Source organism: Carassius carassius, chromosome 11 (genome assembly GCF_963082965.1).
Source record: "Carassius carassius chromosome 11, fCarCar2.1, whole genome shotgun sequence".
Taxonomy (NCBI): domain Eukaryota; kingdom Metazoa; phylum Chordata; class Actinopteri; order Cypriniformes; family Cyprinidae; genus Carassius; species Carassius carassius.
The window spans coordinates 29,233,443-29,249,477 of record NC_081765.1 but is presented as its reverse complement, the minus strand read 5'-3'; the positions used below and the strand labels follow the sequence as shown (position 1 = coordinate 29,249,477).

Sequence of the window (16,035 nt, the reverse complement as noted above, 5' to 3'; positions counted from 1 at the left end):
TGTCCGCCAAATAGGAGTGAAAATGTGGATTTATTTACCAAATTAAATGTAAGATGTTTGGCAGGAATAAACACTTGGTGAATGTGCCGGCCATATACAGGTTTGGGGGGGAAACAGGAATCTGTTGTGCTCCTTGTGTGTGTGGAGGGGCTGCCATATGCCCCCGGGGAGCCTGGGTAGCTGCACCAGCACATGGTTCAATTACAGATTTAATAAATCATGCTTTTCAGCATTTGGTTTTCTGTACACATCCTGATACATGGACCACAGTGCTCAATGCTGTGTGTTGGGACATTCCAGCTCTAGTAAATTGGTGGAGCCTTCCGGATTCACAGTACGACTCCATCCTGAACCCTCGCATGGGTCGCAGCTAAGCCATGGCGAGACCCGACGGAGAAGAGAAAAGATCTTTTCCAAACTGCTCTTCTCCAAAGAAACACTGACCATATTCACTAGGGAACATTAACAAACACACAAAACAAAGTTTCCCCCCCCAAAAAAATACAGAGTCTGCATAAAAACTAAACCAGAGATGGCAAATATAAAATATAATCTGAACAAATAAATAAATAAGCTCTCAGTTTATTTATAATTACCATTGGAAGTGATGACATGAGGCTAAAAGTGGCCAATTATTTGGGGTGATAAACTGAATATTCGCAAAATAGCGGTGATGTTTTTAAATTACACTTTTACTGTATTTTACTTGCATTAAATATTTGAAAAGAAAAATAAACACACACACATAACTGAAAAATGTCATTTGTGATTCTGCAACACATGGTAAGAAATGGCAGTTTTTTTTTTTTAAACAGTTTCAGACATCAACAATTCGATTAAATTTAAGCTTCATCATCTTCAGAATACTCTTCTCACTCATATCTACAAAAGAAGTCAAGGATCACTGTTCTCAGATTAGGTTACTAAAGTGAATCTGACATTTGTACTCCTCTCGGGGCATTCTGGACTGATTCCAGGTCAGTGGGACTCACCTCTTCAGGACAGAGCTCATGGGTGCAGCTCATAAAGTGGGTGCAGAGCAGAGGGAAAGAGATGGAGTATCGAGACTGGGACGGCAGTTCGAGACACTGCTGGAACATCTTTTCAAAGGCGCGGCTGTAAAAGCTATCAGAGACACAGAAAGAAAGAGAAAATGGGCTGCCAGTTCACTTCAACGTCTGGTACAGTCATATCTAATCAGTTGAACGGACGCCCCTGTCTGCTTTCCACCCAGCATGAAAGAGAGATATCTAAAAAAACAGAGGCACAACAGACAGTTGCTATGGCCTTCTGAGAACAGATATGCCTTCTGCCAATTGTGGAGCTGGCGTTAGACAGCGATTCCTGTGCCACTGTTGAATTGACAGCGTCATGGCAAAAAGTTATGAGCTTGCAGTCTGAATTAAAATTTAGTTAGTTAAAAAGGCTGGGTTACACACAATAAAACAATTTTACATTGACAAAAGAATTAAATGAATAGAAATAACTAAATTATTATAAATTGGTCATAAATTCTTATTTTTCAAGTTTGAATTGAACTAACATCGGTTAATGAACCTGTCAGAGGATCTGTAGAATTAACGTAATGAACTCACATAATGAACTGCAAGTCGTTTTAAAATTTATACTGACTTCTTGAGCCACTTTTTGCCTGTTCCATGTTTAACTCAACCACATGATCTATTCTCTCATGTGAGGTCATACCAGAAAATGGAAAGGTCAGAAGTCTCCACAAGCATCTCCACCAGAGAGTCAGCCATCTTGGTGTGAAAGATGATGGTGTTCATCATCTTTCCCAGCTCCCTGTGATCTGCCAGTCCCAGAGATGCCTTGGACACGCTGGTGTAAGCCTAAACATGAAGACATCATCGTTAGCATTCATCTTCAAAGTTCATTCATTATTCTGACAACATTTTCACAATTTATTTTTTTCACAAAGGCCGAGCTTGATGGGCTTGATTTCCATGAGCAAATCCTCAAGCAAATGAAGAGCATCGAATCAGATTGGAAACTTGAGCAAGGTTCAGGTTCAAAGTCCAGTTTGATGTTTTACCATATCATTAACTTCTGAGAAGGCTTTCTGGGAAATATTTTTGAAAGCTTGATACTGTTAAACCAGACAATGTCCAACCAACACAATTTCCTCTCTAGCATACAAGATCAAATGAAGACGGTCTTTTGTGTTCAAGTCAAAAATCCTCTTTTTTTTTTTTTGCAACAAAACAACTGTGCCAGCCAGTGCGTTTAGCTTTTAGACAACCTGAACATAAGAAGTGTGAGAAAACTCAAACAAAATAAGGACTGCACACGCCCTACGCTGGCTTTCATCATCTAAAGATCGGCCAATTCAAAGAACGCGGCATGCCAGGCCCAGGACGATGCCACGTGATATTCAGCAGGTGCTTAACTCACAAAGCTTGTGGTTATGGAGTCTGGGGAATGACAATAAACATATCGTACATCACTGAAGTTCACTGCAGAGTAGAAAAAGTATTGAAAAACAGGGCTTATTTTTAGATGTACATTTGCAGACTGCTGCTGCTAGTTTAATCGGCCATAGAGATAAATAGGACCGCACCTTTGGAAACGCAGAGGCCAAATTCAGACGAGCAGACATGAACTGAGTGAACCGTTAGCTGTTATACACTGGCAAGTGCTATCTCAACAACCGCTCCATTAAACAAGAAGAAAGCATGCTAAATTAAAGGAGAAAAGGGCATCCCTGCTTCGACTGCAAAGTCAAGGCTGCACTTCAAACTAACTTCTGCTATCAAACCTAGATGAGTAGTGAATGATTCTAGACATTTTAATGGCATTTTATTCAAAGTCTAATTTTTTTTTTTTTACCAAACAAGTCATGAGTTTAATGAACAGTTTCCCTCTTAGCATTTTCATGGAATCTGCGATACATTTCTTCTGGATTTGTTTGATAAATAGAAACAGCAATGAAAACAGAAATCTTTTTTAACATTATACACATCGTTACTGACACTATAGATCAATTTACTTGCTGAATAAAAGTATTGCTTTCTTAAGTATTAGTTAGTTGTGTCATTAGTTTTGTCAAACAATAGAAGACAGAAGGAAATTCTCAAAAAAAAAAAAAAAAGTATTGCAGTAAAAAAACTAAAAAATTACTAACTTACAGCAATAAGAATCTAGAGAGCCACCAATAAAAAAAAGAACTGATGAATTTAAAATAAAAGCAAACAAATTTTTTTTTAAAAATGACAAAAAAGTTAAAATAACATTTCATTTTTAAGATTTTTTTATTGTGACCTGGAAATGTTTTAGTGCGATTCACCTACATAGCTGAACATATGTATCCACCCACCCACCCACATCTGTCATCAGCTTCACACACACTGACTGTTTAAATCTTTGAATTTGCTTTGTCCTGGCAAACCGAGAGCAGTCTGAGCTCAAGACCTTGCAGTGAATAAACTCTGCTGTTATAAGGGCCAATTTGTTTTTGTGGCCATGTGAAAGACAGGACTCTGGCTGTGAAAAGAGCGAAGGAGAGTGGGAAAAGGCTCCAACACAGAAAACAGTTGTTCAGCTGATAGCAGCTTCTCCTGCTGAAGAGGCGAACTGAAACCCTCCTGTGTGAGGAGGTCCAGGCCTGTTTTTGAAGCAATCTTCCGGCTTCAATGCAAATTCAGTTATTTTTGTGGGATTTGTGGCATTACCACAGGAAATAATCTGTCCAAAAAAGCAAAAATTGTGGTAACTCTAATGGAAGTGCAATAAACACACTGATTAAGCCATATAAGATGGCTAGCTTATAAGGCAAGTGTGACGGAATCATTTATTGAACATGCCTGTGTAAAGTTCCATGGAATTTTTAAACATCATGACCACAATGTCGGTAAACCAGATAACTTTGACTTGACACAAGGTTCCCAAAGAGAAACAGATTAAATGAAGCAACTTCCACCGCCAGGAACTGCATCAGTAATGCACTACAAATCCAAACAGGAAATGCATAGACTACATAACAGCTCAAATAAATAGATTTAACATTATAAATGGTTTTTCTAACACTACAGATCAATTTTAGGCATCCGTGCCAAATAAAAGTCTTAATGTCTTTAAAATTTGGAACCATCTGTTTCACTGAACAATGAAAAATCTAATTCTATTAAAGCATTATTATTATTACATATTAAAGTAATACAGTTAAAAAATACTAAACTGCAGCAACATGAATCTAAAGTGAACCATAAATAAATGCTGACTATTTAAACGTAAAAGGTTCCCACAAATTAATTTTAAATAATTATTTATAGAAATAAAAACACACACATAAAAATGCCAAGATATTATTAATTTTCATTATTATTATTTTAGACCTGCAAAGCATCCTTTTTAAATTCCCAAATATTTCCAGGTTTTCCATGATCATTTAAGGGCTATAAAAAAAATCCTCCATTGCAGTATGTTGCAGTGTCTGTGAGAAAAAAAAACGTTCTGTGGAAAATTAGATCTTGCTTCAAAATCTTTTTATAAAATTCACTTTTGAACCGAGAACATTCTTTTTAAAGAAGAGGTCAAATGGCTTCTCTGCTGTGGGACTGGGCAGACCAACACACAGGAAACACATCTGAGCGCTAGCTGGACCATCCCAAAGCCTGCAGTCCAGATCCATTTGAGGTCCACACACGCTCACAGATCCTCAAATCTCCATCTCCGGTTCCATTCCCACCCACCCACCCACCCACCCACATGCGTATTCCACAGGGACAAAGTCTGATTTATTTGAGCCTGGATGAAAGGCGCGGGCTCTTCTTGAATAATCAGAGCTTCAAAAGAACAGCATGCATTGTGGTTCGTTTCTAAGTAATTCCAAATTAAGCCATTTTTTATACAGCATGTAAAAATGTTGCTTTTATTCGAAAAACAAAGGATAAGCAAACTTTTGCAACAAACATTTGTCAGCATGAAATGTTTTGTTGTGTTGCATCTCAAACTGTGAGAGTATTAGTTGCTTTATGTTAACCGGAATCTGCTAATTAGCAAGAGGGAAGCAGAGATAAGAGCTGTTAATTATGTCTGATTAGGATCAGAGGAAGCAAACACCATGCACTGACCCAACTCAGATGACAGACATCATTTTACCTGCAGTCTAAACCAGTCGAGCCTCATCCCTCTGAAATCGAACACTTCCCCATCTTCAACTGCAACAGACATCCAAACATTGTTATATCAGAAAAAAAAAATTCAATACACCAGCTTTTATTATATATTAAATTGGCATTCATAAAGTTCTAAAGTACTTTTAATTTTTGCAAAATTTGGCCACTGACCTTGATAATTTCATATGTAACCCCCTTTTTTAATTTTGCAAAAATAACGACATTGTAATCCATGCTGTTACCATGAAATAATATGATACACAGATTTCACAGATTATAAAACACACCAATAATCTTATCAAATAAATCCAGGAACTTAAATTCTGATTTCATGTTTTCTAAGCACATTATGAATGTTTAAATAAGAGAGGTTCACTACCTTGTTTAACACTGAGAGAGGTCATAGTGTTCACGAAGGATGACATAATAATGGACTCATCCTCTGGGCAGACAGACAGGTTCTACAAAAAAGGAAGACATGATTCTTTTACCATTCACGTGTGTATTTTAAAATAAAAACAGCATGATGAGCAAGTCTTGCTCCTAATTGGAGTCTCAAAGCTGAATGGCAATACTAGTACACCATCTAGTGGTGAAGTTCATTTATTTCACCTCAGTTCTTCCAGACACCCTTTGTGAGATCCTGTGAATGATTCATAATGTGACTAATGTTCATGTCAGAACCACCCAACTGCACATGACTGATCCTCATCTCATGAGAGCACTACAAATAGCAGCTGCTCTCATAAGGAACTGTAACTGATCTGTGTCCTTTCTTTTAGTGCAGTAGGAAGGAAATGGATCCATAGTGCTGACAGTCTCACCTGCACTAGCTCATTGAGCACCACAGCATCAAAGCCAGACAGGTACTGCACATAGTACCTCTGCATCACCGGGCCATACTTCCGCACATGTGCCCTTAACTCCTCCATGTAAAAGATCAGCTCTGCGATGTGCCTAAGACGACAAGCAAAAATTAATGTAAAAAACCTTGCATTTTCCCCCATTCATTTTCTCCATTAAGACTTAAAAAAAAAAAAACATGCATAAAACCAAAACAATTATGATTGTTTCTAAGCCGTAAACCAAAACAACCTACTCCTACTAAGATTAATCACATGAATTATTCATTACTCCCATGATGCTGTTATGACCCAAGATGGTGTCAGGATATAACATTACAAATGATATAAAAACTAAAATAACGTGCTGAATGATTTAATCAAATGAGAAGTATTGTTACTGATATATATATATATATATATATATATATAAATGTCTTGGTAATTGCAATAATGCTGAAATAAAATGTTGCCTTGGCAACTAACTGAAATAAGTTTAAACTAAAGTACTAAAACTGAAAAGAAATTAGGGATGTAACGATTAACTGCGAGCCGGTTGAAAATGATTACAAATGTGACTATTCAAATCGGTTGAGATGCAAAACAAATCGCGATTAATTTAGGGGTAGGAGTTTATATGAATGTATGTATGTGGGGAACTTACTGTCTTTAGAAAAGTTTAGATGGTATTTTTTTCTTTTCATCTTGCCTCTGTATGATGCATATTAAAGTCCATAAGTGCAGCGCTGCTTTGTTTACAGCAGTAACAAAGGAAACGCTTAAAGCGCCACCTGCTGGCAGAGAGTGAATCTGCGTCTCATGCAGATATTTTTTATATGTATAGTTTTATAAAACTGAAGTCAATCCATTCTGTTTTTGCTTTAAATTTCGAAATTATACAATCTAATTTAGATTAAAAACTGCTCATGTTGCACGTATGCAGCATATTTGTTTGGATGATGATTAAAATGCAGTGATTGTTCTAATGTTAAATTCAAAGAGCACACAAAGCCTCATTTTGCTTATATGATTATGTTTTTTGATTTGAGGCTTGTTTTACAATTTCTGTTTAGTTTTGTTATTTACATTTACATTATATTTAAATTTGCTTATTTAGCAGATACTTTTATCTGAAGCAACTTACAAATGAGGGCAATAGAAGCAATCAAAACCAACAAAAGAGCAATAATATGCAAATGTTATATGTGTTATATTTCATTTTCACAAAGAAACATGCAGCATCTTGTCCAAGCAATAATAATAAATATTGTTTCTCCCGCCCTCTCCTCCTCAGACGCCACATCCAGTGAGTTGTCAGTTTTAAGACACAACAGGAATGAGCGCAACTCACAATGGAAGGCGACGAGCCTTACATTATAAGTTGATGAGTTGATTTATCCTCGTTTTAATATGCCTCTGGTCTTAGAGCTTTTTAGATTGATGCCGAGGCTTTTTAGGTCGGGTAGAATCTTTGATCTCTGACTCAGTTCGTTTGCTGGCTTCCACGGCTGCGATACACTTTTCCGCTCTCTGGCAACCCGGGTGATAAAATATTATTGGGTAAATTGGCAATGGACAGAATCACACAGACCAAAACAAAAACAAGCATTCCAACACGGAATGCAAATTTTTAAAGTAGAATAACTGGCTTTAGCGCTGTTTTTTGGAGAAACAATTATGTAAACTTACCATGTTTCCTAAATATCTGCAAATGTATCATGGTGTTTTTGTGCTTTGGTAAAGTGAAAAAATTAAACAGCACCTTTATTAAAACATTTTTTTTAATTAATTGAAATAAACCTGAAATAGAATAAACTAGAAATATTAGATTAAAAACTTGCCAACTAACCAAAATGTTAGTTTGGTTTAGAAATATGAAAATATAAATAAAAACCAAATAATTTTTTTAATAAATATATTAACAGTATATAAATAATACTAAAATAACATTTGTAATGCACTGTGGGAATAATATAAAAAAAAAGTTAAAAAAGTTGAAAAGTATATATAAATGTGTAGCATAAAGTTTCATTTAAAAAAAAAAAAAAAAGAATAAGATTGAAATGTAAAAACTGGATTTACTTGTCAATGAAGTCATCTGTGTTTTTCTTTTGGATGTTGTCTGCGTGTCTGAGCAGCCAAATGATCTCATCGCGCGCGAAGGAGAGAGCCATGAACACAAACAGAGCCTTGGGACCCAGTAAGCCTGGTTGGTCTGCGAGCACTGTAGCAAGCTCTTTCAGGGCAGATCTCAAGAACTTGCGGCGTTCTCTGTGCATGGAGCCCCTGGATGAAATAAAATTAAAAATACAAATACCGTAAATATAGAGGAGTGACGACTGTTTTGGTTTGATATCTTCAGAAATACAAAGTTACCACTTACACCTTGATTAGAAATGACTTTATTAAAATTTCTTTATCAGAAGTACCACTTACGCATGTGACAGAGCAGATTCTTTGCATTCACGGATGTCATTGACACGTTTGTTGTAACTGTGGAAGATAAAGAAAACAAACACATCAACATCATTATGTATACACAAGACAACGACATGCTTTATATGAAATGCATGAACCAAATTTTGACATTACATTTATGATACACACAATATGCAAATTAATTATAGAAAATGTGAGAATGTGTGTGCCAGTAGAAATCGCTGACCCTCGAATGTTTACAAAGAGATCCTCTGCAGCTTTGTGAATGTGGAAGACCTCGTCCCTGAACAGACAGAGACAGGAATTGCTCTGAAGGGCCAACTTCCACAGACTGAGAGCTGCGGGGTCAGTGTTCAGAGCCGCATGACACAAGATGAACCCGACTAGGACACAAGACAGAGAAAGAGACTCTTATATACCACATACACTAGTGTTAAAAATACAAAATAAAAAGACATTTCCTGTCAATCAGTGATTTGTGTAAAAACCAGGCCCACATTGAATCTGTGTCCGAAGAATTGGAATGAGAGCCGTTCACAAATATTGTTAAATATTTTGTTTAACTTGACAATGTATTTAATACATTTTCCAATTTCCTCAAAAAAAAAAAAAAAAAAAAGGATTCCATCTGGGCCAGTTAAAAATTTAACCACATTATGTAAATGCAATACCCATGCCTCATGGGTTTACATTATCTTAACAAGCAAATCAATTCAACATTAATTTCCCGAGTGTGTCTGTGAAACATAGAGGTAGCATCCTAGTAGTTTTGTGCACACATGAATGCCATGTAGGGTGACCATATTTTAGTTTTCCAAAAAGAGGACAGTGGGTGCGGGCGGGGCGGGGGTTTGGGGTGTGGTTGGTTGTTGGTTAAAGTAGTGCCCAAAGTAGTGCAATGACCATATCCCAAATAGCAAACCTGAAAATATGTCATTTCCATACCTAAAATACATATTTTACAGTCACTGTTATGCATATTGATCATAAACAGCTGAAAAGCTTCCTACCAGTGGCCCTACTTCACAAAACTTAACATTTAGCACAGTTTTATCGCAGGCAGAATGCAAAATGTTTCAATACAAACATTTTAGTCAAATGTAATTAAGTAACATTTCAAACCTTTAACCCACTGGGAAAAATCAACCCTTTAACAGTTTAAAGGTAGCCATAGGAAAAAAAAAAATGCAGACTTGGCAACCTGCTGGATTCAGATTTGACTGATTCACGGTTTGAGGAGAGAAAGAGATGGCAGATTCAAAATAGATTTAAATACTATAGCGGCTCCCTGATGTGCGAAAATTATGCAATACTAGAATGTTTGCAGGTAGCATACGTGATTGGACACAAAAATCATGAGGGCGGGTAAAAATGGTCAGAAATTCAGTGGGAGCGGGATTAAGAAAACAGCCCCTCGCAGTGCTCTAATACAAAAACACACTGTGACTGTAGAAGCCAGATTCCCAACATGTTGGGCAATTCAGAAATCCCAGATGCCAGATGCATTTTTTTAGGTCCAAAAAGAGGACATGTCCAGGAAAAAGAGGAAATATGGTCACTCTAAGGTCATGGCAACATACAACACAAAGTACCTCATGCACGAAACACTTCATTTCAAGGATTTCAAGGACCTGTTGGAACCCTGTATATAAAAGCATTCGAAAGAAATCTAACTTTGGTAACATCCATTTGTAAAGAAAAAATTTAATTAAATTCAGAGGCAGAGAAAGTCATTACATTCTGATTATAACTTAAAACAATTTTTTTTTAATTAACATGCAGAGGAATCATACATCGTATGAATAAAGACATTTATTAAGAAAGTAGGGGTGGGCGATATGGAAAACATTTCAGATCACGTTTTTTTTTTTAAGTATCACGATTAACGATTTTATCACAATTCTTTGTAATGTTGGTTTTACTATTTTGCAAGTTTTCTGAGCAGTACAGCCAAACTAATTTCCCTATTATAAAAACAAAGCCTTTCAAGGTTTAAAAAAAAAATAGGAATAGCGCATATTTAGGCCAAGGAGGGTGAAGATAAAAATCTTTGTTCTTATTTTTTAATAACAAAGATAAAAGAATGACAAAGATACACATTACAACTACACATAACATACAAATAAATCAAACCGTGTTTATTTTCAGGTACAATAGGTGTATTTAGCAGGAGCATTCAAGAATAAGGCCTACTGTCCCTTTAAGACCTGCACGCATCTTATATACAGGCACATGTAAGTTTTTCTCTCAACGGTTTACTTTCATTTTAGACATAACCAACTGAGTCTACATGTAAACATTTTGTGTTTTGACAGTATTAGCACAAAAGATAACTTAGTTCAATAATCAGTTGCTGCTTAAGAGGCTTTAGCGCGTGCGCTTCGGGTGTATGCGGCGCTCAGAAAAAGCACAGGTCAGACCAACGTGCGAATAAAACATTTAAAAGCACATAAAGCAAATAATTAGAGAGTAACTCTACCACTGAGTTAACACTGCTGTGAATGCATGTGGCGTTGTACAGTATATGATGGAGGCGCCAGAACTGCAGCTGATATAATGTGCACAGTATTTCTTCAAAAGCAGATGGTGGAGACATTTTTATCGTCCACGATCAAAAATCGTCATATCGCACACCCCTATAAGAAAGTAAAAAAGGGTCAGTTTAAAATTTCATGCCGTCTTTAATAACACACTTACAGACAATCCATTTCTCCATGGTGTCCAAGGATAAGTATTCACAGGGCATCTGAAACACAATGACCCGCAGAATACATCTGATCAAATGAACAATGTTCAGAAATTCGATATCACAGTCATTGGATTGATTTCATTTAAGTTTTACTGATTGTAGAACTTCAAGTTTTTTTAAGTTGAAGTTTTTCCATCCAATAATGATTTTACCTCTGCTTTATTTCAAGGACTGAAAATTCATTTTAATAGTTTTAATTAGTGCTGTCAATCGATAAAAAATAATATTAAAGTAGCAAATTTTTTCTGAGATTAATCGCGATTAATCCCACCTAACATTAAAGTTTTTATATATACATTTTATTGTTATAATTTCACATTCAATCTTCAAATTTATGTACAAACAGCTTTTTTTTTTAATTTTATTACTGAATGCCAGTTTCACTGATACAGAATACTACTGATGTCTCTATAAAATAGTTTTCCCCCTAATATTTAACCATTGACTATAGCCATACAACATTACAGTATAATTGAGTGTTATGCCTTTCAGCAGAAATATACAGAAATTGAAGTTATCAATCACTAAATTCTAAATTAAATATAGATCAATCCTTAAAGCTATATAAAAAGTTACTAATTTCCTCTTTTTCTCTTCTTTTGTTTTTGATGAACAGATATCACAGCAGCTGGGTTATTAGGTTGTTTTTCCTGTTTTTTCTTAAGGACTGCCGCTGCTGAACATGACGCAGATCTGACACGCATCGTATTTTCTCATAATTATCTTTATCGTTTATGACTCACTTTAGGTCTTAAAGTCTCAATAATGAATGTCTCTGGTTTGATGTGATCGTAAAGACATTCTGCGACTGAATAAACTCAGTTCTTGTCAAGAGAAAAGTGACAAACAGCAGTTGTGAGTGGAGTGGCAAACTCTGGCCACGCCCCTTCGTTAATTGGGTTCAATATTTTGAATGCGTTAAACTGAAAAACTTAATCGCCTGCATTAATGCGCTAATTAATAATTACAACACTGGCTTGTGTCCCTAATTTTTAAGCACTGAAAGATGCTGTTTAGGGCTCTTTTAAACTGCTTGAAGATACTTTGCCCAGAATCAATGGTATTAGTATACACTACGTGCCTATTTGCTAACTGGTTAGTGAGCTTAGCAACATGCTTACATCAGACTACTGGGATCAACACAGAGCATTCATTTAGGCTTGTTTGCTTCATGTGAAGAACTCATTTCTATAATGTGCATGAGAGGGGTTTCAAATCAATCACCAGACCTGACGGTTAAAATGCTGCCTTGCAAGACAGCTGTAACTATTTGTATGACAACTGAATGTTTTGGGACTGACTCTGAAAATGAATAAGGGCTATAGCACATCCTGACCGTGTCAGACTGAGCTGGGTTGAGCATGGTGCTGGGAGCGCTAATCAAACTGAGCAGCTGAGCGTTCCTCCACTGATCTGCAGACAGATTTCGGCGTGGGTACACCATCTGCAGGGAGACCAGTGCATCTTGCAGCGACTGTCAGAAACACAGAGAGAAATAGGCAGAAAATAGCTCAGATTAAACCATGTCCTCCATATGAGATGGGAAACAGAGTAAAAGGATTTTTATCTTATTGTAGCAGATTTTACTTTTCCATGAGGGACAAACTCCTCCATCATCTTTTTCAGTGGGTTCTCATAATCCACAATCATCTGTCCAAGCCTGGGATATTCTCGATCACTGAACAAAAAAACATCACACAATACGTGATCTCTGAAACAGCTCTGTCATTGGTCACATCCAAACAACAGCATAATAAAATCTGATATACAGTATGTACTACCTGGAACCGTGTGTCATTTCGTGGGCATAGTTGTAGAGGCCGATTATCGCTTTGCGCTCCTCAATTCGAGAAAGCAGCATCATCAGGGTAATGTATGTTACCACTAAATCCAGGTAGTTCTTTGTGAGGTCAAAATTTACAGTCTGCATTGTGGAAAAAATACACTTTGTTTTATCTGACATGTCGGAAAATTCAAAGACAGCATTGATTGTCAAATATTCAACTCACAATGTCAAAGAAAACTTGACAAACGTCAATACTGTTCAGAAGTTCACAAACGTGGTCCTGGAGGAACAGAAAAGCACAAACATTTAGATTTTAAGATTTTAGATTCTTTTATCAAAAATTAAAAAAATGTATACAAAAGATATATGATTCTGTATTATTTTACCTAATAAACAGTATATTCAATATTAAATATTATAATTACACTAAATTACAAGCTGAAATAAATGTAAACAAAAATGAAAAATATAAACGAATTGGAAACTAGCTGAAATGTTAGTTCACTTTAATTTTAAGTACTAAAATGACCAAAAAATTTAATAAATTGCTATATAAAAACTGTATATATATATATATAATTTTAATTAATTACTAAAAAACTGTATATGTATATATATATATATATATATGTATATATATATATATATATATATATATATATATATATATATATATAAATAATGAACATAAATATAAAATTTACAAATAAAATAGGGCTGGGCGATATGGGCAAAAAATTATCACAATAATTTTTTTCCATATCAGACGATATCGATTAATTATCACGATAAATGTCAAATCTTGATTTCTCTCAGGTTTAAAGCCAGATTTTTGCTCCAAAGTGAAATTGTAGAAACCAGACCATTAATTTTCCTTAAAATAAATATCTAAATAGAAAAACTCATTTCTTAATTTCTGCATGTTCTAAAGAGTGATCTTGTTTCAAATCAAGAAACAGGTTTGGGTTGCCTGATAATATTAATAATATCTCATTTTTGTCTCTTAGAAATTAACATCTGATAGTCGCTTGAGTTAAGATGCAGAGGTAAATTTTGTCTCCTTGTCAAAATCAGCAACATCTGTAAAAATTGTAACAAACTCAGTCTTATGTAGCTAAATTTATCTCTAACCAAGTTATTTATTTTTAAAATTAAGCATTGGTCTCCCATAGTAGCACATATTTAAATCATGATAAACCCAGTTAAAACCACACATATAACACCTCAATACCATGGTAAAAATATAACTATATGGTTTTTAGGTAACCTATTTGTATGAAAAACTGTAGTCTAAAAACATTCAGTATAAATGCACACATGCTGTAGCTTAATCACAAATACATACTACAATTTTACACAATTACTCCTTTAATAAAATTCAGTGTGAATATCCCAAATTTCTGCCAAAATACCATGGTACTGTAGTGTTACTACTAGGGCTGTCGCGGTTAAGAAATTTCCCCTGCGGTTATTATGGGTGGCTCAATAGCGCGATATGCGGTATAACCGCATTTTTTTTTTTTTTTTACATACCTAATTTATCCTGATTTTGCTTTTGTACAAAGCTCTATCGTTATGTTAGCATATATTGTTGCTTTTTTAACTGACAGAGAGAGACACGTGCCAAACAGCAACAAGAACGTGTTTTCCAATATATTGTTTTAAAGAAATCAAAGAGTTCTAACATGTATTACACGTATTTGCGCGCGACTTTGCACAGGAGCGGAAATCTAGACTGATTATCGCGCCACCACTGGCCCACCAGGACAGTGGATTCACATTGGAGTCGATGCACTCCTCAAGCAGATAGTGTGTTTGAGCTCGTTGTTATCTGCTCACGCTCTCTTGGGTATGGGCACGGACGCAGAGGTTGTCCGTGACTTCAGCAGGTATGCCTGTTACTTTCACGGCTGTATTTGACAGATTTCGTCATTTTACGTTCTGCCTAGAAACAAAGATACCGTGGAGCAAAACCCCTCACGGAAGATGAAAGCCTAGTGTTTACAACTGTGACAACGAGTGCTTATCAGGATAAACTAAATGCTGGATTTTCAAAAGTATGTGAAATATTTAAAGTTCACGGCATAGAATCTTTAAAATATGTCCGAGAGTTTTACACACCAGCCTGTTATTGTGGTGATATTTCCACATGACGATGAACAAAACGAACTGTGATTGGCTGTTTGATATGTCGGTCAAACGGCCTCATGGGCGGGCCTTGGCCAATGAAAGCTGCCATACATTCCAGACCTTCAGTCTGAAGGTCTGGCTACGCTAGACTAACTTCACACTGGATCTCACAGAGCTGCTTAATGCTCGCGTGACTGAATAAACACATCTGCTCTAGTGAGCTCGCGCCACATGGCAGTTTGAACTTTGATCCTTGCGGATAAACAGTTCTTGTGGCACGATTCAAATGAGTCGCGCTGTTTCATTCCGCTTTTGGCACATGAACATTATATCGAACATTTATCAATCTCTTCATATCGTTTTATCAAGGAAAATTGTATCGCAATAATTATCTTCATCGAATTTTCGCCCAGCCCTAATATAAAAACAAGCACATTAAAAATATGAATACTATAATTGTATATAAACAATACTAAAATGTCAGTCACATATAAAAATACAAATCATGAAAGTATAAAAATTTAAATTACATCCACAGGATCTTATTCACGAAACAACAGTAGAATTATTTTGCATAAGCGGTTTGTAAACCCTCTAACTTAAGCCCCTATCACACTGCGATTCTGGAAAATACACAGGGAATGTGTCCCGGCAATTGTTCCCGGGTATCTAGATTTTGCACTTTCACACTGCCAGTGATTACCCCGGAATATGTGCACGCGTTCACACACAACCCGTAAAGGTCCCGTAAAGACATGAGACATCAGGATGTGACGTATAATGTACGAGTCGAAAACACTAGGCATGTTAACTTTCTCTTAAGCTGGTGAACGATCTCAGCATAGGTGCAGAAAGTGAGGAACTAACTGATCTCTGCTACATTACAGTTTGCACATATTTTTTTCACCGCCAACATTGATCTGCCTTCAAAACACCTGGTAAAAAAGTTGCTAC

The 16,035-nt window shown here is 36.0% G+C and overlaps 1 protein-coding gene across 5 annotated transcripts in view; it reads right to left on the bottom strand.

Annotated features, from left to right (window-relative positions):
* Positions 1 to 16,035, bottom strand: part of LOC132153160 (nck-associated protein 1) — a 51,023-nt gene that overhangs the window by 16,772 nt on the left and 18,216 nt on the right. For all 5 annotated transcript variants that reach the window (XM_059562467.1, XM_059562466.1, XM_059562468.1 and 2 more), the window contains 13 exons: positions 13,175 to 13,231; positions 12,947 to 13,089; positions 12,753 to 12,843; positions 12,502 to 12,639; positions 11,114 to 11,162; positions 8,643 to 8,799; positions 8,414 to 8,470; positions 8,060 to 8,263; positions 5,960 to 6,092; positions 5,515 to 5,596; positions 5,119 to 5,177; positions 1,705 to 1,850; positions 993 to 1,125 (listed from right to left, as the gene is read on the bottom strand). In XM_059562467.1, coding sequence (XP_059418450.1) covers positions 993 to 1,125; positions 1,705 to 1,850; positions 5,119 to 5,177; positions 5,515 to 5,596; positions 5,960 to 6,092; positions 8,060 to 8,263; positions 8,414 to 8,470; positions 8,643 to 8,799; positions 11,114 to 11,162; positions 12,502 to 12,639; positions 12,753 to 12,843; positions 12,947 to 13,089; positions 13,175 to 13,231 — 1,449 coding nt within the window. The remainder of the gene's footprint in view (positions 1 to 992; positions 1,126 to 1,704; positions 1,851 to 5,118; positions 5,178 to 5,514; positions 5,597 to 5,959; positions 6,093 to 8,059; positions 8,264 to 8,413; positions 8,471 to 8,642; positions 8,800 to 11,113; positions 11,163 to 12,501; positions 12,640 to 12,752; positions 12,844 to 12,946; positions 13,090 to 13,174; positions 13,232 to 16,035) is intronic.